We start from the raw sequence: 21,681 nt of genomic DNA, 5'->3' as shown, positions 1-21,681 counted from the left end.
GCAGCTAACTACTGATACTGCAAGCTTGTCAACATATGCTCCTTGTTCTTCAACTGCCCGGTATAATGACCCCACTCACTAAATGTTCTATTAGGCACCTGTGAGGTATCTGAATAAATAAAGAAGTAAATACATTTGTGCAATGACATGTTTGTCATATTCATGCCTCCTAAAACTTGCATGGACGCCGTTGGCGAAAACTGTTGGTTCTGTCTTCATGTGACCGCGGTAGCTTTTTCCATCATGGAGTCATACGTATAACGCCATAATGTCCGAGGACATCTTCAAACTTTAACAGCATGCCTACAGTTAACTGGACTCTTAACTGCTACTGCTCAAGGTCGCATGCCAGTGATGACGAATGAGGTGGCAAAGGAAGCTAAAAAAAAAAGGCTTCGTAAGGTTGTCGCGAATTTGGCAAGCACATCTGTTATTTAAAGCAGACACTCATTTATTTGCCCTATTTACACGATTCTAATGTGCCCCTAAATCTAACATGCACACAGTGTTCGCTGGTTTAAAGTACGAAAATAAAAGTACACTTGAATGTAAAATGCATCTGATTTATGAAAGAAAAAAAATTACCGACGATTACGTTACTTCCTAATGCGAAATTTGAGCGCAGCAAATAAGCTGTTTCACCTTTTCGATAGATTGAGGCAAAGAAATCGAGCAACACATGTATGCGCTATCAGAGAATTTTTTTTTTTTTTTCACGTATTCCTTTAACAAAGACTCCACTAACAGTTCTTGACAGTCATGAAGGAAGCTTTGTGGTCGGAGAAATAGACTGATATATGTTCGACTTGGTACACCAATGCTTGATTCTCAAAGACGAGATCTATACAAGTGCCTCGCGAGGTTGTCACAGCCGTGGGACGCGTTACGAGCGAGAGGAACGGGATGTTCTCCCGCATAAGTGTTAGGAAATTGCTGTTTGTCTTTATGTCAACATTAGAGTCCCCCACTACTAACATCGGTGTGGATCGATGGACGGTTAATGCGAGTTGCAGGAAGTGCACGACGTCTTTCGTGAGTGCGGTAGCGGACTCACGAAAGCGGTATCAGTCGGTCGCTGCTAGCGCTGGGGGGATGAAAGGGGGGCGGAGCTGGTTACGAGGCCGACGATAACGCCGACGACGACGCGAAACCCAGGAACGGACGCCAAAGAGCCATTTGTGTAGCCAGCCCTCCTCCACAGTCTCTCCTCCTCCCTTCCATCATCCTCCCTCGCCCGGAGAGCCGACAGCGCGCATGCGCGGCGGCGGAGCAGATTCGTCGGCGAGCTGGTTACGAGGCCGACGACAACGCCGACGACGACGCCGACGACGACGCGAAACCCAGGAACGGACGCCAAAGAGCCATTTGTGTAGCCAGCCCTCCTCCACAGTCTCTCCTCCTCCCTTCCATCATCCTCCCTCGCCCGGAGAGCCGACAGCGCGCATGCGCGGCGGCGGAGCAGCAGATTCGTCGGCGAGCTGGTTACGAGGCCGACGACAACGCCGACAACGCCGACGACGACGACGACGCGAAACCCAGGAACGGACGCCAAAGAGCTGCGCTCTAAAATACAGCATTTCCCTCATGTTTGTGGTCAGAAGAAACAAGACATGCAAAATGACCTTCGCAGAAGATGAACTTCCTTTTTCTTTTAAATGAGCTTTCACAATGAAAGCAGCACGTCGCCATTTGCGCTTCATTCTACATGGATACCAAGCACACATGTGTGTTATCTGTTAGAGTGATAACATTTAGCGATACTACAATAATTTTCATGACATAGTACGGGCCTCTGCATTTCCTAAGAGCATTCCTGGAACTGCACACAGATAATGAGCTTAGCACAGTGCGAGTGTGTACGCTGACGCATCCAGTGCCGAGTCGCTCACTTGCAAAAGTTATAGCATCTCCCAATGTGATTCACCGCCAAGCACAAAATGGACCCAAAGCAACCTTCACAAAACCATGCTCTGTTGCCACCTTGTGATGGCAATTGCGCTGCGTCTGACAGCTCTAACGGTAGGCTGTTGCCAACACTGTGATCGCAGTTTCGGTTTCGTATCCAATTATAATGCGCAGGAAATTTTCAGACCCATTTTCCCAGAAAAAAAGGTGTGAGTTAGATTCGTGTAAATACAAATTGTTTTTCTTGTCTGGTCAGCACCCATGAAATTTGGTTCAAAATCTAAGAAAACAAGGTGTTCCTTATGGAAGAGTATATGCTAGTTACAGCATCGCTTGTGTTCGTCTATGCCCACAATTCATCCTCGTCTGCGCATATTTGCCACAGGACATGGCATAACTCCTCTTTGACAGATAGCAACCACACAGCGTACTACATCACCGTCTGAACGAATTGTTGGGCCATTCAGGATCTGTATGACAAATTGATGTTCACAAGAGCAGTACCTTCACTGTAAAAACAAAAAGGAGAGAAACATTGCTTGTTTTCCAAAGGTCCACGTGTCATGCTTTTCACTGCAGAGTAAGTCCCACAAAATTTGTGACGTGCATTTTGTTCTGTCCTTGCAGTTACACAGAGGTCGATCCAGTGGTTATAGCTCAGGAAGGCGTGGAGAAGTTCAAGAACGAGGGTTTCGAAATCATTGTTGTTGACACAAGTGGCAGGCACAAGCAGGAAGAGTCGCTATTCGAGGAGATGTTGCAAGTGTCCAACGTCACCGTGAGTGTTCTTCCTGTCTGTCATTCCAGCCTGTTCGCTTGTGCCTTTCTTTCACGTTGATTTCATTTTGGGCCTGGCATGCTTACCCTTGACCACCGGGGTCTTCCCATCAACGTGAGGGTTTATAGCACGGTCGGGGACAAGTCGACAACGTAGAAGCTTCCCCACCTGCAAAATAGTGTTGCATACAAACGTGCCAACTCTCCCAAAATTTTGATTAAGTTTTTGAATTTAGTTTTGAATTTTGAATCTTGAACAACATTCTAGAAGTTTCAGGTACTCTAGGCATGTCTGGCACTGAGTGAAAGCTTGATAACAGTGATAATCCAGTGAAAAATGATGGTCATTGTTGAAGAGTATAGCAATGTATGTGTTATAATATGACAGACCTTTCACTTGCTGTGCTTGTGGTTTCTCTGATAAGTAGGGTGTGCGTAGCCAAAGGCTGCAAGCCTTCATGACTGTGTATGCAACAGTTCTGTGTCTGCCTGTCATTGAAAAAATTGCTGTACCTTTCTCTGTTCTCGTAGAAACCAGACAACATCATCTTCGTGATGGACGCATCGATTGGTCAAGCCTGTGAAGCGCAGGTGAGCCCTCAACTGAGCTGTATTTTTTTCGTTGTTGCTCAACTAGGTTCATGCGTCTTCGTGCTGTGACAGCAGTCAAATGAGCAAAAAAAAAAAGCAAAGCATGAAAGCAAAAATTTAACCAGGGAGACCAGAAAGTGGCTTCATGGTGAATCGTCAGCGGTGACCTTAGAAGAGTCATGCTCATTGGACAAACAAGGGCACTAGTAGAGACATATTAAGACAGTGTGTTCATTGCATTCTGAACACTCTTGTGTTGTAGTGCTCCTCTTGGCATTAAAAAAGGGGGAGACGTGGCTATGAAGCAAATTGATGTTTTTGCTTATTTAGTTGCAGGCGGCAATATCAAGGTTTAACTGTACTACAACAGCCAGTAGAAATTGTTTGCTTAAGGGCAGCGATCAGGAGTGTGCATGCTAATCTTCACTATTTTATTTGTGGAGAAACTACGCGACTCTTGGTCATGCCGCATTGGCGCACGTGACCATAATGCCAAGCAGAACGTACGATGGTAATTTCGATCACCTCCGTACTTCCGAAAACATTGCCTCCTTCTAATGCCCCTTACTTAGCTCACCAGCTTGGGCTTCTGGGGCAATAAGTCGATCCTCAGTACAGCAAACCTCAATGCAATGAAATTCGCGATGTAACAAACTATTTTCATTTTCTGATCTTAGCTGCATCAAAAACTGTGCGTTTCCTTTCGCGATTTAACGAAGTAATTTCGTGGTGACACGGTTTCTATTTAACGAAGTCTTCGGCCATCTCACGTGCCGGTACGCTGTAAGCAAGAAACACCGCTGTACCATTTGTCGCATTGGTAAGCCACTTGCTGAGGCAGCAGGGCAAGCGGCAGCTTGCAGCACTCTCGGAGAAATACGAGACCTGACGATTCCTTCTGCGCGAGAGAGATGGGGAGGGAGTTAACGCACGGTAACGTGATCAAGCACACAAGCACGCAAACTGCACTATTATGGCCCGACCATCTTGCAACTTATTTATAAGCGCTTACTAACAAGATACTACCCACCAAGAATGCTCTGGGAATTTGTGAACCTGTTTTTAATGCTCAAACTTTCAAACCTCTAATTAAGGACATTCGCGGTGTTTTTCGTTGCAAATACAACTTTGTTTTATCAGAGTTCGACTATAATCTTGAATGATCACTTTTGGGGATACTGTACCTCCATTTGCGAGATTCCGTGCCACTGGCATTGGAGGTGCCAGCGTCTGCAGGTGGAGGCACTGCTGGCACAGTGTGCTAGGACAGCCTGCGGGCCTCTCTGCCAAGAGCGCTGCCACTCGTAAACGCCAGCATGTCTGGCGCTATAGCAAATGCAACGCCTTGCAAAAGTGAAAGTACTCCCTAAAGAGATAGTCCGAAAATACTGCCTCTTCAGGTTGGATCGTTTGCATGGCTGAAAAAAAATTTGAGGTAACACGCTCTCTCTCTCTCTCTCTCCCCCTTCTTTGAGTTGGTAAGCTGGCAGCTTTCGGCCAATGCTTCGTGTCATTGCAGGCACGTGCCTTCAAGGAGAAAGTGGACGTTGGTGCGGTCATTGTCACAAAGCTTGACGGCCATGCGAAAGGTGGAGGAGCTCTCAGCGCGTGAGTCAACCTCAACGATACTCCTTGCTTTGTTTCTAAGCTGTGAGCAAAAGGCTGTTTGTTGCGAGTATAGTACCGGAAATACAGCCCACCTGTGCAGTTCATATACAAACCAGAGAGCTATAGATTAGCACTACTATTCGACTTCAAATATCTTGAAATATATCGTGGACCGTGCGAGAGCAGATGCAATTATCTTACTCTCACTCATCATACAGCCCCCATTTGTTTACATACTACGTATTTAGCAGACTCGTGCCGTGGCAGAATTTAGTGCACAAGGTAAGCTCAGCCACTAAACAACTAAGCTTTGCGGGTAAGCCAACCTCTCCGTGGTAAGGGGCACAGGTTTGCAAATAGCAAAGGCACAAGTTAATGCAATAGAAGGGAAGAAAATTGCCTAATGAAGTCTAACTGCAATAAGACTGCTGTTTGGGAGTCTTTAAGTCCAATAGGGTCACGGTTGGTGGATATGTAGTGGCGTGCATGCGTAATTTGCGGATGTGTATTGGATTTTGCGTGTAAAATTTGTAATGTGCAGAAGGGTTTTGCATGCACCATGTACTAAAACTGTGTGACACTTATCATTGCTCTCCAGGGTGGCAGCAACGCATAGTCCGATCATCTTCATAGGTACCGGGGAACACATAGACGACTTTGAGCCCTTCAAGGTCAAGCCTTTCATCAGCAAACTTTTGGGTGAGCAGCAAATTGCAGGATTTGTTCCCATGTTCTCTCTTTCCTCTGGCTACTGCAAAACAGTGTGCTATGGATCGTACAGAACCTTCATCAATCCTTCTTCTACCTGCCAGGTAAAAAGGAAAAGAAGTTTTGCTTGCCTGAATTTCATGTTTTACATCTCTGCATGGAGCCTTATGCTAAGGCGACTGTAACAAAATTTGTACACCAGTATTTTTGTCTTGTGCGGTCTCAGACATGTTCACATTTGATGTCATCATGGAAGTGCAAGTTTTTGTAAAATTGTGTGTAATGTTTGGCATTGTTTTCAGTATGTCCCATTTGTTCAGTATGATGTATAGAACCGTCTTGGCATTCAAGAGCATATGCTGACCTTACAACGTTTTCATGCTTTACCATGTACACAATGACTCGAAATTGGAGCATTGAGCCGAACCAAGCTATTGAGCTGGTGATATATGTAGCATACTCAGGGATAGTTTGTCAATTTCACGAGGTTTTCCTGCTTGATCTTAGTAGACAATGCTCGGGGGTTTGCCATCAATTTAAGATAAACTTAACTGAACTGTCATTCCTTATAAAGAACAGATGTTGGCATTGTCTGGCTACATTGACATTAGGCACATTGGTGATAGTTATTACAAAATCTAGGTTACAAAAAGAAAATTGTGAACTCATTATGCACCTTTGAACAAGGAAACAACCTATCTTGTGCAGAAAACTGTGCATTTTAAATTCATTGCTGACAAGAAAATTTTTACCCATAAATCAAACAATTTAGACAACCGACAACTGTGCTCGCTGCTATCATTGCACTTTGCATGTATAACCTGTTTTGCTGTGTGCAAGATCGCCCGATAAAGAGTTGAATTTTTAACTTGGCAGTTCTATTCATCACCATCACTATGTGACAGTAACTTGTGAAAGAGCCCGAATTGAGTACACCAACTTTCAACATAAGATCTATACAGTAAAACCTTGTTAAACCATACCTGTTTAAACAGTAGATTAATTTTAAAAGTAGTAAAGTCAAACCCACGACTCAGCAGCCATTGAACATAATGCATATTGTATCCACATGAACCGTACCAGCTTATAGCGTACGTGTCAAGAAATCACGGCGTATGTCGGCCTGACAGAACAATGAGCCTCAGAGATTGGAACGGCCTCCAAGCGCAAACGTAGAGGGTGCTTGGAAGGGTGAAACCACATCAACATCAGCATCATTTCGGCACTGTGCCAGAGTCGGAGAGTTGTGGCCCGTGTTGTGGTGTCGTGCAAGCTACGACAAAAACGGGTGCTTAGCATAGAAGAAAAGTTGGACATCATTCATGCTGTCGAACGTGGCATGAAGAAGTCAGTGCTGGCAGACAATAGGGATCTACCATTAACTACGGTGTGTGGCATTTGGAATGCAAAGTAGAAGTTGCCCGGCAATGCTGCTGCGACCGTGAAAATACGTTGGCTACGAGGTTCGACTTTTCACCATCATTGCCTCTGTTATTGCCGAAGTGTTGCCTAACGACAGTGATGAGGACGACACGAAAAGTAACAGCTCGGGCGATTCAGGGCCAACAGTGGCAGATGCTGCGTGTTACATCAGCCTCATGTGGGTGTTTGCTGAGAAGAGGGCTGACGGAAAAGCTGGCTCGTAGTATGAGCGAGTTTGAGGCTGCCGTTGTCGCTGCTAACCTGCCATGGCATCAAGCGAAAATAACATACTATTGTTGCGTGAAGTGAATAAATACTGCATGTTTTCTGCCCTTTCATCGCACTGTCTCGTAGTTCTGTTTTTGACATGTAAGTGGGCGATCTCACGCTATTTCGGTTAAGCGGTACTGCCATTTAGTACATACTTTTTCCGAGCTCTGGCCAACTATGGTTTAACAAGGTTTTACTGTACTGTACTTTATCATTGTTATATGAAGTATTTGCAATGTTTGCAGGTTTCTACTTATTCGGCATCAAGTCAGTTTCTGATTTTGATGTCATAAACACATGAAATCAAGTAGGGCCACACAAGGACCTCATTCGGCAACACCTGAGTTTTCTTTTTTATAATGTTTAGTCACCATATCTTCCGATGACTACTTTTTTCACATAAACCTAACAGTAACCAGAAAGATATGGTAAGATAAGTAAAAATCTAGAGCAGAGTTGGCTACAAAGAGCAAAAGTTCGCATACAGTCCCACACACAGACATACAGAAGGTGAGGACAAGTTGCTCCACACGCTATGCTAGGTTTCAACATCTACAATAGACTTTTGTTAATTCGACTCTGCTAGTTTGATTTCTTGGTTAGATCGATCCTGACCAAAAGTCCTGGCCGCCACCTGTGCATTTATATGGGCCCAAAACTTCATTATTTTGATCCTAAAAGTTACCTTCACCAGATAATTCAAACTTGACCAGTCAGCGTGCACTAAAAGCGGTCAAAGTAGCGTCGTTTTACCTGTGCTTCAATTGGCTGTCCAGCTGCTTGTGACGGCTACAACGATGTCGTTACGCGGTGCTGCTAGTGGAGTGTCATTTTTCCATTTCAGCGGCTCCTAACAAAATCTTTGAAGCTAAGGCAACCCTGGTGTTTCGTCGCTCATGTTTCCCAAAAATCTGTCAGCTTTGATACGAATAAATACTGCATGCTATGCTGAGTTTGATGCGTCAAGGTTTTTATTGAAGCATGGGAAACTTAACGCATAGCCTATAGTAGCGTTTTTGGTGTGCCGTATCAAGTTTTAAATTGTGAATAGTTCATCAAACGAATTTCTCAAAACTGTAATTGAGCTGTAACTCAAACAACATTTTGTTGTTACGTTTTTGCACAAATGTACTCTCCTTGGCCAGGAATAAATGCGCACAAGTTTTTCTAATATTCCTTGACGTTGAACACGTGCCTGGGCATTGTAGGGTTAGAAAAACTGAAGTGGTTCATAGTATTATGAACTGTGGCATCTCTCGTAGCAGGGGGGTTGCTTTGGGACATTTGATTTGCATAAGAATTACTAACCAAGTCGGTTTGAGAACTTGAGAATGTGAGCATCTGAAGTCAAATAGTACCTGTCATGACCCTGACTCAACAGTACTGAACAAATGAGAAAACTGGGTCGCCCTGTGAATGTGAGGCAGGGTTGCGGGGGGAGGGGTCATGGATGTTCCACGATTCTCTTCTTTCCACGCAGGCATGGGTGACATTGAGGGCCTCATCGACAAGGTCAACGAGCTGAAGCTCGACGACAACGAGGAGCTCATTGAGAAGCTCAAGCACGGCGAGTTCACGCTGCGCGACATGTATGAGCAGTTCCAGAACATCATGAAGATGGGTCCCTTTAGCCAGATCATGGTGAGCACTTCACTGTTCGGGTTGTTGCATTCTCCAGTCTCTTTGTGTCTGTGAATGGCCTTTTGAGATGGGATGTAAACGTGTTTTGTGTTTGTTTTGATGCTGTCTCACTGTTATCATCTGCATTGCAGCCCTTTGGCACTTGTTACCTTGAAGTGTGGGAGGTGGGGCAGTGTAAAAAGTACACCACCATGAAAAAGTGACGCTCCAGTGCTGTTTTCTTGCAGGCTGCATTCCTGTGGTGTAGCTTTTTCTTATCTGTCTCTTTATTACGCTGTTTCCATTCCAGCCATGTAAACCAACTCGCCTAAGCATATGCTATTGTTCCTCAAAAATAATGAAAACCAGGGGGTATTGGCATAGGAATGAAAAAAAAAAGGCAAATGTAGGAACAACTTTGTGTTACGTAGCAGCTTGCTTGCAGTAGTAATAGATGCTGGGACGTGATATTCAAGCATTGTGTTTTCTGAGCACTGTCCATCCTGATAACACTGGAACAAGGACTTGCATGTGCATCAGTTTTGAATGGCCTCGGAAAGTGCAGGGATATGCTGCTGCCAAAGCGCATTGCGCCACAAGCTCGAAGGTCACACTTACGGGGTACTGTAATGTCGACAAGCATCCTCAGATGCGTAAAATGCACTGCACGTGGTCTGAAATGTCATTCTGTTGAACTGAATTTAGCGTTCAAAGGGGCAGACAGTCAAAGAAGAGGCAACCCATACCGACGTGTGTCAGCTTATCTGAGACCTTACAAAGATCTGACTCCCAGCAGCTGATAAGCTGATACCAGCTCATCAGGTGAGACAGCAGATGCCAGGAGTCAATGGGCAACGATATGAGCAGTGTATTCTGTACACCACCTATCATCGTTGAGGCAATGCTGCCACCATGATTTCTTGCTTTTGTGGAACCATCACTGGGACAGGATGGCCATAGGTTTTCCCAGTTTCTGTCTACAGAGAGCCGGTATTTTTGTGACATCTGTGCAGGGCATGATTCCGGGCTTCAGCAGCGACTTCATGACAAAAGGCAATGAGCAGGAGTCCATGGGAAGGCTAAAAAAGCTCATGACCATCATGGACAGCATGAACGACCAAGGTATGGACTGAGACTCTTCTTTCAATAACCTCCCCATGCCCTGGAGGCCTTATGAATGGCCATTAGTTACTGTATTGATTCGGATCTCGCACACACTTTATTGGGGGTAAGATTGATAAGCAAAAGCAGACCTGACTGAAAGTGAGCAAAGAGATTCTTAGACAAGCTATAGTCAGATGAAGTGATGAAAAAAATCAACATCACTCAGAACGGTTTATCGTTATGACGTGGGACCCTAGTGTCAGTCACCACAGGGGATGGGACAATTTTCACAGCGACCCACAAAGGTGCAACAAGTTCTGTCCAATATGAAGGTCTTGCTCATGGTTTCCTTTTTATTTTGAAGACGTTGTTCACCATGAATTTCTTCCACAAGGAGAGACTGTCAGTAAAGAATATTATCTGGAAGTGTTGAAACATCTTCGTGAAGTAGTCGTAAGGGAAAGATCGAATGGTTAGGAGGAACAAAGCTGGATGCTCCATCATGATAATGTGCATGCCCGCACATCACTGCTCATAAGAGACTTTTAGGCCAAGAACTTGACACTACTTGTTCCCCAACCTCTGCATTCATGTGACTCCTTCAAAGGTGACAAACAATGCGACTGTGCTGTAATCATGCACTTGGCATGGCAGTACCTGGACGATTTCACCATTTTGCAACATACTGTGACCCTAATTTTGGACAGAACAGACTTCAGATGTAATGAACCTTTCTCGTTTAATTATCAGGGTCTACTGTAACAAGCGAGAAGTGTATAGGACAACTAAAACAAAACGAAATAATTTGCCTTTTCATGTGTTCCAGCCTTGCTTGTGTTCTATGAGCTTCATGCGCAAGCATTTTTGTTTTTGCTATTCTCTTTGTTGTGTCCTCAGAGCTGGATCACCGGGAAGGGGCCAAGCTGTTCTCACGGCAAACGGGTCGGGTCACAAGGGTTGCCCGGGGTGCCGGTGTCACCACCCGCGAGGTGCAGGAGCTCCTCGCGCAGTACACCAAGTTTGCTGCCATGGTGAAGAAGATGGGTGGCATCAAGGGCCTCTTCAAGGGTGAGCCATGCGTGCTACTGGTTTTTGCCCAAGCAGTTTCCTAGAGTGTTACTTATTAAAGCAGCGGCTCTCAAACTTTCTGGCCTTTGGGAACACCACGAGCTTTCCCAGAGTGCTGCGAAACGTTTCTCTTCTCCCTCTTTGCACCAATGTGCTTATGCGCAGACTCAATATAAGGGCTTATTAAAGCATACAGAGAATGAAGGGGAGAGCATCTTTTCTAGATTTGCCAGCGCTCGAGTGAGACATTAACCAAAGTTGCACCGCTGCCACTTCTGCACATCACATCCATTTTTGGCTAGTTATCTTTCGTCTCGAAAGCCGTCGCTCTTGGTGAGGAACTTGTGATAACACACAAAAAAAATTGTTCCTTTTTTTTTTCGTGCCGGGCAGTGAGCACATACCATAGAGCTACTACGTACAACTCTAAGCCCCGCTGTCGGGTTTCCCTGCCACCGCGAGGGAAAGCCAACTTGTGGGGGCACTTTTACGCTGCTTGTTGTTCGATATACAGTCGCCGACCGTTTATTCGGACCTCACGGGGACTGCGAAAATGTCCGAATAAACAGGTGTCCGAAAAAGCAGATTAAGAAAAAAAAATGAAATCCTTTATTTCCACGCACTTATTCGGGCTTGGCAGTAGGCTTGGAAGAAAGCGTGAATGCGCCGTTGCACGCTGTTCCGTTTACGCGCAATCAGATAAGCCTGAATCTCGGAGAGGGTCGTACGGTCACTATTAGCGGCTGATAGCACAGTCACTGTTTGTACACGCTCCACATGCGACGGCAGCGTAGCACATGGTGAGTAATCTTCCGACTCTGAGTCATCGTCCGGCGGTGCAGCAGAAACCTGACGAATGATCTTGCCGTCGTCGAGTTCTGCGCATGTCAATACAGCAGTGTCAGCACCTATGAAACTGTCAAATGAGATGGTGTCCGGAACCGCAATGCAACCACTGCGCAGGTCTCGGAAGAACATTTTCCGCGTCAGGTGGGGCGCACATCGGAAGGCGACTTAGGCCTCCCGGCACCCGCTAGCCGGCATTCCCCAGTGAAGTCTGTGCGGGCACTGTTGGCGCCATTAGACACTTGACGCGATGTTTCCATACACCGCGTTGGATCACCGAAACCTCGACACAGCGCACAAATGAAAAACGTGGCCTGCTCGCAGCGTCGTGCGCGAAGAAACAAATAAGCTGCTGGATTGTCTTGACATGGCTTACTAAGCTGAAACCGGAACTGCTGCAGAGCCACTCTAACCAGGCAGAAACGATGATGATGAGCGGGGATTTCCAGTAGCGCCACTTTGTGGGGCAGCAAGGAAGCTCTGTTCAAAACAAACATGGCGTTCAGCAAGTCGAACGATGTATGGAACCATGCACCGGTCAGAGTCGGTGCATGGTGCTCTCGACCGAGTTGGCTCAAGGAGTGTCCGAAAAATCAGACGAGAGGTTGCAAGGTGTCCGAACTTTCGGCAGTTGTTATACATTATGGTCTATGGGGAGAATGGCGGTGCCGCGAAGCTGACCGAATAATCGGGCATGTCCGAATTTTTGGAGTCCGGAAAATCGGTCGGCGACTGTATCGGGAGTTGCTGCTATTTTTGTTTGATGTAAGCGTAATTTTTGCTATATATACTCATTGTAACTATACTGTGTTCAGAAATTGTTCGATATACAGAATAATTTGATGTAAATGGGTTCGATATAGTCGGGTTCGACTGTAGCAAATATTTTTAAACAGCGGCTTATCATGTTTCTGACTCAGTAATGCTCCTTGGGCGGGCGCTCTCTGATTGTTTATTTTCTGCCTGATCGCTCACGGGTGCAATAGATTTGTACTTGTTGGGCACAGGCGTTGTACCTTATGTTGTGCATTTTAATAGCTTGTAGCAAATACGTATTGCTAGTCGCTCGCTTACTATGTGGACCGTTGCAAAACATTCAGCTTCAAACATTCGCGTGCTGTCGGTTAGTCACCATCACCCGTGCATCGGTGCATTGATTCAAGCACACGCCCTTTCACTTATTTTTGTTACATTGAAAATAGAGTGGGCGTAAACTTGCATGGGAGTTGGGGTGGATGTGTGTAAATAACGTACAAGAAACTTACTATATTATGCCATGCCAGAAAGCGGCGCTACTGCCTTTGTCACCGCATAACGAGTGGTATTCACTCGTGCAAACATTCTGGGGTTGAAACCCTTTCTTTGGAGGTTTATTTACTTATTTATTTATTTATTTTTATGTCTGCATACTGCAGCCCCATAGGAGGGCTATTGCAGGAGTGGGTAAAAACAGTGGTGAACAAAAAATAAAGTGAAATCAATAATGACTCTTACAACATCATTACAATCGTTTACAACATCTTACAAATCGTTTTCATCGATTCTTAAAAAGCAATGACACAGGGATATGCATACACATCAAGTATAAACTAAGCCTAATTTAAGTAGTTACACATACTGGTTTTCATAGAGAGCACTTTCGAATTCGCTTATCGGGAGTGAACGAAGGCAGCCAGGTAACGAATTCCATACTTCTATTGTACGGGGAAAGAAGCTGTACTTGAAAGTATTTGTACAGGCATAGAAAGGGTTAAGGTTTTACCTCATGGAAGTTACGCGTGCAAGAAGGCTTAAGGAATGATATGCAAGCTGTGCTTGAAGTATGATATGACTTGTTAATTATGTTGTGCAAAAAAATGGCTGTGGCTTAGGTAAGGTTAAGCCCAGGATGCGAAGCATACTAGCCTTTATTTTAGTTGTTGAACCACTGTTTAGCCTGGTGAACTGCTGTTGCTTGGCTATATTTGGTTCGGCTAGACGAAGAAACAACTCATGCATTACTTCTTCGCCTTCAAGAGTGGAACGCGACAGCGTTCCCGTCGACCCGCCAAGGGGTGTAAGACAATGGGCTACAGGGCAGCGACTACGCGTCCCGCATTGGACGCAGTGAGCGTCGAGCAAAGCAGCGTTCGGCGCGGCAACGAAATGTGCGCCTGAGCAAGAGACGCACGCCTTAGAAACAGCGCGTTTCTAAGGCAACACCGCATTTGTACACCGCTTTTGTACAACACAACACACAACACCGCTTTTGTACCGCTTTGAAGCGTTGTACTCGTGGCTCAGTGGTAGCGTCTCCGTCCCACACTCCGGAGACCCTGGTTCGATTCCCACCCAGCCCGTCTTGCAAGAGTTGAGCCAAAGCCACTTCTCCTCTGTCGTGACGTCACGGTGTCACGTGATTTCATGGTCACCGCCGCGCCTGAGGAGCTGGGTTGAGCCCTCGTAATATGCTTCGCATAAAACTTTAATGATTCCACATCATGACGTACTGAAAGTAATGTTAGTTTTAGTGTAGGGAGGGCAGACGAGGGTGAAAAATAGCGGTCAAACCGGTGAAAAATGAAATGGATGGCTTTTTTCTGAACTGCTACTAATTTGATTGTGTTGTTTTGGTTATGGGGTGACCAGACTGTTGCGGCATAATCAATAACAGGGCAAACAAGAGTTTTATACATTAAGAGTTTAGTTGCCTTCGGAGCCTTTTGCATAGTATGGCGTAGGTAGCCAAGTTGTTTTAGGGCCTTTGAACATGTTTGGTCAATGACTGTAGTCCATGAGAGATTGTGAGTAAATGTTACGCCAAGGTATTTTTATTGTCGAACTCTGGTTAAAGGTGACCCATTCAAAGAAGATGTCGCAATTACAGGTGCTGCTCTTTTTATGAAGGACAAAAAAAAACCTTTTTTAAAAATTAATGTTCATTTTTCATGTTTCACACTAAGCACCGAAAGAGACTAAGGAATCATTCAGTCACTTATAACTCAATCAATCACGTCAATCACGTCGTATAAGACGCAATCGTCAGCATAAAGACGAATCCTGGAGGAAACCTGTTTTGAGGGTCCATTGACATAAATTAAAACACTAAGTGACCCAGGATGGATCCTTGAGAAACCGCGGAGCCTACTTCAGGTATGGGTGACCGTGCAGAACTAAAGTCGACGTATTGAAACCGGTTAGAAAGGAAACTAGCAATCCACTGGACCAGACGGGAATTTTCTAGTATCGCATTTAATTTTTGCAAGAGGGAGAATGAAGTAATGAATTGAAAGCTTTAGAAAAATCAATGAAGATAGCATCTATCTGTTTAGTACTGAGATCCAATTGATAAGCAATGTCATAGGTGAAGTAGGTTAACTGCGTGATAGTACTCAAACCACATCTAAAGCCATGCTAAACATTAGTTAGAATGTTGTTCAACTCAAGAAAATCTATTATGTGTTTGTAAATAACATGTTCCAGCATTTTGCACGATCGGGAACCTAAAAAATATTGGTCTGTAATTCGTTACGTCTTTTTGCCTGTTTTATACAAGGGTATTACTCTTCCAAGTTTCCATTATGAAGGAACGATTCCTGTATCTAGAGACTTATTGAATATAATTTCAAGATAGCACGATGGCCCTTGTGAATAGCGAAGTAAAAACGAATTCGGAATACCGCCGGAGCCACTACACATTTTGTGTCTAAATTTAAAATCAAATTAAGAAAGCCATTAACATTAACTGAAATGTTGGAAATAGAAAAACCTGAATCATTATCAAAAGCAGGGTAGACATGAGAATCGTTGCGTACACGAAATGGAAATATTCATTGAATGCATTGGAGATGCATGCAAAATCATTTACAGTTTCATCATTGATAGTCAATGAAGATGAACAATCAGTAGTAGGCATGACAGAATGCCAGAACTTCCGAGGATTATTTCTTAGCAATCCTGGCAGCTCGACATGAAAGAAAAAATCTTTGGCCATATTCATTTTCAAATTTAGTTCCTCTTTGGCAGAGGTGAATCTAGCAATTGCATCTGGGTCATTACTGCGTTTTGAGCATCTCAGTCTTCTAATGCAGCGTGATAATTGCAAAATTTCTGTAGTCTACCAAGGGATGGCACGATTTTTTTTTCACACTTTTTAACAGAACAAAGCATTGAAAAGACAGCTTTGTAATGTTTTCAAATTTGCGAACAAATGTATTCACGTCACAATCTTTACTGAGTGTGCAAAACGTCCTGATAAGACATCAAGAATAGACTTGTCATCAGAGCGATTAAAGTCAAAAAAGTGTGCTGTAAAGTCTAATAAAAAGTTTGCTGTAAAGCTAGTAGATGAAGAAGAAAATACAGTTTATTAAAAAGATTGTCCGGCAGTTTTGGTTGTGGTGGCCTCAGGTGGCGCATGAGCGATTTTTTTTTTTTTTGAGTGCACCACGCATCGCGAATAGCCGGCAACACAGGCAGTCCTTATGTATTAGTGGTCCATGAACTTGGACACGCAGATTCATTCCATTCCTTGATATGCCAGTCACAGTTTTTGCAGCCCAACTATTGCACACGTCTTCACTCAACCGCTCCATATTTTGCAGCATGAATGGAGCACAGTGCTGATTGCACAGACACAGCGCAGAAGAGGTGATGGTTTCGTATTCGTGCACTTTTGCGGAGGCAACGTGTGGGGCAGTGCTAAAAGCGCCATCTCGTTTCTCCAGAGCAAACTGCTCTGCGAAAAGGGTCAGTAATCAGCTTCTGTTGCGCGCAGCTCATAGGGATCTGCCCATGCACTATTCATTAACTACTGAACGCAAAATAGCGATCCGTAAAGAAGAGGAGAATTAGGTTGACCATGGAGGGGAGAGGGGAGCTTCAATACGCAAGGGTGTAGAGAGGGTGGGGTTCCCTAGGAGATAACGAAACTGAATGGCGAAGAACCTGGCTTTAACGTGTGGCTTCATGGCGGCGCAGCGCGCGCTTCCGTGATTCCACACCTTAAGGCCGAATTTGCATCTCATGCTGCTAGAGGCCACACTTTAAGAGGAAATTCGCATATAATCCTCACCCCGGCTTTACTGCTCAATTTTCTTACATTTTTGTTGCGTGTTATACACGGGAAAATACGGTAAGCTTTCATAATGAAAGCCGTGCTTTGTTGTCATTTGCGCTTCGCTCGCCACAGAAACAAAGCACTCGGGGATAGTATTCTCGGGCAGTCACTTTTAGAGATAAATGTCAGTTTTGTGGGACTCTGCATCAGACTTGTCGAAGCACGCCGCCGACAGCATTCCTGGCACTTTGCACAGATGCCACATCACCAGAAACGCTGGTGGTTGTATACGCCGATGCATTGGTGGCGATCTCATGAAAGTGGTAGTAGTATATTTAAAGGTTATTGACCAACAATACCACTCCAGACTGTAGTTCAGCACAAGCTGAATCTACAGCAACCTTCATGAAACCATGCTATGTCGCCATCTTATGATGGTAACCACGCTGCCTCTCACTGCTTTGTCAGTAGGGCGTTTCCAGCGACACGAATATGGTTTTAGTTTCGTATCTGGTTGAAATATGCAGGCAATTTTCCTACACATATTGATGGAAAAAGTGGTGCACATAGGATTCAGTTAACTACTGTAATATCCATGTCCTCATCATCAATACTTTTTTTCCCTTTGTCTTTCTATTCCCATTGACCTTTCCCAATGCTGATAGCAAGTAAGAACTTTTATTCAGGCCACACTCATAGCCTTTTTATCATGATAAAGCTTCCTCTCTCACTTCCCTCTCCGTGTCATTTATTACCTGTTGTGCCTTAGCCATAGCATGATGAAGCAATTAATTAAACACATGAGCCCATTTTATAGCCTATACTAACTACTGCTCGCATTAAAAAAAAAAGGAACAGAGCACTACTCAATTTCCACGGCACTTTATTCCATAATCAAACAATCCCATCTGGTTGAAGTAGCATTGCTATCTTAGTCCACAGCTCATATAGTTAGCTGTTAAGCATGGCTTTAACACAGATATTCCACATCTTGGTTGCAGGCGGCGACATGGCGAAGAACGTGAACCAGGCCCAGATGAACAAGCTGAACCAGCAGATGGCAAAGATGATGGATCCCCGGGTCTTGCACCAAATGGGTGAGTTGTTCATTTGCTGCTTTGCTACCCGCAATGTTTCCCACACGCTGCAGCATTCGTTAGCAATCCACCATCACTTGCCCATTATTTGTTGTGTCAAACTCGTCCCTGTGGTTCAGTGGTTACGGTATCCCTAGGCGCGAGATTGTGGGTTCATTCCCCAGTTGCAATGGCTACGGCGTTCCGGTTGGAGCGAAATGCAAAAGCGGCCACTTACCCTGGAAGTCAAAGTTAGTGTGGAACCCTGTAATATGAGTACGTCTCCCATAGCACTTGTGTTGCTGCTTTGGGACATTAAACCCCGCAAATCAGTCAACCAATATTCATTTTGTCATAATTTCTGGTCAGTAGAACCTATAGAACCTACCACAAAAGTTTCATCAAGGACGACAAAAGAAGCGACAAACACAGACGGGCATCACATTTGTTGTTTGTTTCCTTCATTTGCCTCCACGTTTTTCTCACTGTCGTTTTTGAAGCTAACAGCAGTGTCAACCAGTTTTTAATTCGCAGTTATGTGTACAAAAATGCAAGGGTCACTTAGTTATCCTTACGTGGATGAATGCAAAAGCATTGTGACCACCGCGTGATGCTTAGACATTATGAAACAACGCAAGGTCGTGGGTTCAACTCCCGACAAACACTGCTGCTTTGAGTGCCTTAATTTACTCTAACTTAATTCACTGTGCCTTAACTAACTTCGCCGTAATTAACATCAAAGGCCAGGGATTCGACTCCCACCAAGTTTAGTGGGTTTGTGTGCCTTCGTTAACTTTACCTTAATTCACTGCTCCTTAATTAACTTCACCTTGACTAACACCAAAGGTTGTGGGTTCCACTCCCACCAAAGGTAGTGAGTTCGAGTGCCCTAATTCTACGCTCATTCGCTGTGCCTTAATTAACAACAAAGGTTGTGGGCATGACTCCCACCATAGGTCAGGGGTCTGTGTGCCTTAATTATCTCTAGCTTAATTAACTGCACCTTAATTAACTTCAGCTGCCGCCAAAGGTAGTGGGTTCCACTCCCATCAAAGGTCGAGGGCTTGTAGCCATTTTGTACCATCATGGTCATGCCAAAGCCAGCGCCGGATATTCTGCCTCATGAACCATATAACGCTTTTGCATTAAAATGATGTCTTTTATGGTGTGTAAGGTGGCAAAATGGCTCTCAGGTGGAATCACATGCAACAGCCAAATGCTCGCATGCAATAGTATTATAAGTTGGGGGAGTTGCTGTTGGTTCATTCTCGGAATGGTGCGAGGAGACTGGACATTGTAAAGGAAAAGACAAGACAGTGATCACTATTAACTGAAGTTTTATTGTGCAAAGGAAACTGCGTCTGGGGTGACATACGCAACCTTGGTGGCGATAAACAGACGCACAAAGCACCAACTAAAACAGACAGCACCACAGCTCAAATTCCATGTTACTTCTAGAAGCATTATTTCTTTCTTTGACAGGGCGATACTTGGCTGGCTTACACAGGGCCCAGCTTCTGTTTGTTTTGGATCAAAATGCTTGCATAATACTTTATTTATTCATATATCAGAATATTTTTCCCCAGAATGTTTAGTCGAGAATGTGCTGCCACGCACTTCTTGCCTATGTCTTAAAGGGAACTGAACGCACAACACTTGATTTAGGTTATACTGGTACACCACAGTTCCAAGTGTCATTGTATTGCATCACACTTTAGGCTTGTACTAGTTGTGAAAAAATAACTTGCATTTCAGTCAAGAAATCGTGGTGTTGTGTCGTCGGTGTGAAAACGCTTGTCGCATCAATCCTCCTGCTTTCTCTCGTGCAGGTGGCTTCTCCGGCCTCCAGAACATGATGCGGCAACTCCAAGGTGCTGCTAGTGGGAACGTTAATAATCTCATGAACATGGGAAAATGAGCTGCCATGTCCCAGTGTACGACAGTCCCTTTTATATCGTAAACGCAGCAAGCACGCAAGATCAACATCGAGAAGCCCCGAAAAGCGGTGCAGCCACGGCCACATCGCCCGCTGGCCGCTCGCAAACGATTTCTTGTGCCACCCCAGCCCCCTCCTTTCTTTTTTTCCTCCTGCTCTGTTCAAATTGTGCCACTTCACGAAAACTGTGCCGCAACAGATATATCCGAACTCTAGAGACTCTTGTGCATAGTCGAGTGCATTCCCGGTTCTTCACATTCTCTGTGTCACATTCTCTGAACACGGTTGTTCACGGTTGTTCATCGCAGGCGAGAAACATGTTTGTACCTTTGCGCTTTCCAATTGCTCGCACGGCATGGTTCTAGGACGAGAGTTGCAATCAGTTCGCAAATGCACACATCTTCTCTCTCTCTCTTTCTTTATTTTTTCTGGTTTCATGTGCTTTGTGCAACTCACGAGTGACACGGGAACAGATTTACAGTTTGCAGGGTGATGCCATGGAACATTGTGTAGCGTGATGACCGCATTTGCCACTGCCTCAGTGTCGATGACAGGGCGGATTCTCTCTTGCAACTATGAACCGTAGTACACTGTGAAGGGAACACATTTTTTCTCGAATGAAGTGACCGCGTCATACGTCTCGAGCTAGGGTGCCTCTTTCTAGCGTGGACGACTGAATGATTGTGTAAGCGACATTGATGTCAGCATTGTTGTCCTATCGACCTTTCTTTTTTTGAAAAAAAAGAGAAATTGGTGTAGAAATTCTTTTTTTTGTTTTTTTACACTGCAGGCATGTTTTGTTGCCCAAAGCATGTTACGTGCTCACAATGCCTGCCATGAAATGTAGTACCGTTAAACATTTATGTTCTTGATGTGGTGCGACCGTTACAATTTTTTAGATTTTTTTGTTCGCATCACCAGATTAAATTCTCAGAGCTTTTTACCTCATGTCGCTCTTGCTGTACGGTTGGTAAATGGGAAAGACCTTTTGTACAGGATCGTGTATTTTGACACATGTGTATGAAATGTACGGCAAATGGCAATTTTGTTCTTGTTTTGCTTACTAAATGTACAGAATACATTTCAAGTTTCGATGTGACGACAATGCATTTCTTGATACAAAAAAAAAAGAACATTAAAGGCTTCTGAGTGAAGCTGTACTATTTGTACTGGGCGTTTTTCTTGGATGGCATGTGAATATTCAAAACACTGGGCTAGTAACAAAACTTGGAACTCGCAGTCATACCAATTTCAACACTTTTCATTTGCTCTGGACTAGACGGATATTATTAACACCCCCTTCGAAACGGGTTATGAGTGATGCCGCTGAACTCGTAATTTTCAGATATATGGCCACTCCAGACGCATTGCTCCTGTCGCCATTGCCGGGATGTTCCGCACAATGTCGAAGGGCAATAATTGTGGCCGTGTGCCATGTGCTTTGTGTACGAGGGTGAGCCGACGATAGTGGCTCAGTCTCACGTGCGCTAGGTAGGAAAGCGGGGTAGAAGCGGGCCATCTTTTGGCGCGCTTCGAAGGGGGGGGGGGGGGAGCATTCTCCTTCCCTTCGCCACCCAACCACTCTTCTTTGCCCCTCATCATGCCACGGCACCTTTTTTTGGGCATGCGCTCTGGGGTCATGGCACAATCATAGCACGCCACACCTTCAGACCTCCACGAGGCCATCGCTTGTTGGGCCGCTCACATGTGGC

The 21,681-nt window shown here is 44.8% G+C and overlaps 1 protein-coding gene across 1 annotated transcript in view; it reads left to right on the top strand.

The window, feature by feature from the left end:
• Positions 1 to 21,129, top strand: part of Srp54k (signal recognition particle 54k) — a 31,096-nt gene extending 9,967 nt beyond the window's left edge. Inside the window, exons 6-14 of the mRNA XM_070522214.1 lie at positions 2,533 to 2,683; positions 3,214 to 3,273; positions 4,793 to 4,881; positions 5,480 to 5,580; positions 8,762 to 8,922; positions 9,915 to 10,023; positions 10,903 to 11,073; positions 17,959 to 18,054; positions 19,863 to 21,129. Coding sequence (XP_070378315.1) covers positions 2,533 to 2,683; positions 3,214 to 3,273; positions 4,793 to 4,881; positions 5,480 to 5,580; positions 8,762 to 8,922; positions 9,915 to 10,023; positions 10,903 to 11,073; positions 17,959 to 18,054; positions 19,863 to 19,951 — 1,027 coding nt within the window. The 3' untranslated portion in view covers positions 19,952 to 21,129. The remainder of the gene's footprint in view (positions 1 to 2,532; positions 2,684 to 3,213; positions 3,274 to 4,792; positions 4,882 to 5,479; positions 5,581 to 8,761; positions 8,923 to 9,914; positions 10,024 to 10,902; positions 11,074 to 17,958; positions 18,055 to 19,862) is intronic.
• Positions 21,130 to 21,681: the final 552 nt, after the last annotated feature.

The sequence above is a fragment of the Dermacentor albipictus genome, chromosome 7, assembly GCF_038994185.2.
Source record: "Dermacentor albipictus isolate Rhodes 1998 colony chromosome 7, USDA_Dalb.pri_finalv2, whole genome shotgun sequence".
NCBI classification, from domain to species: Eukaryota; Metazoa; Arthropoda; class Arachnida; order Ixodida; family Ixodidae; genus Dermacentor; species Dermacentor albipictus.
This window is presented reverse-complemented; position numbering and strand designations above follow the sequence as displayed.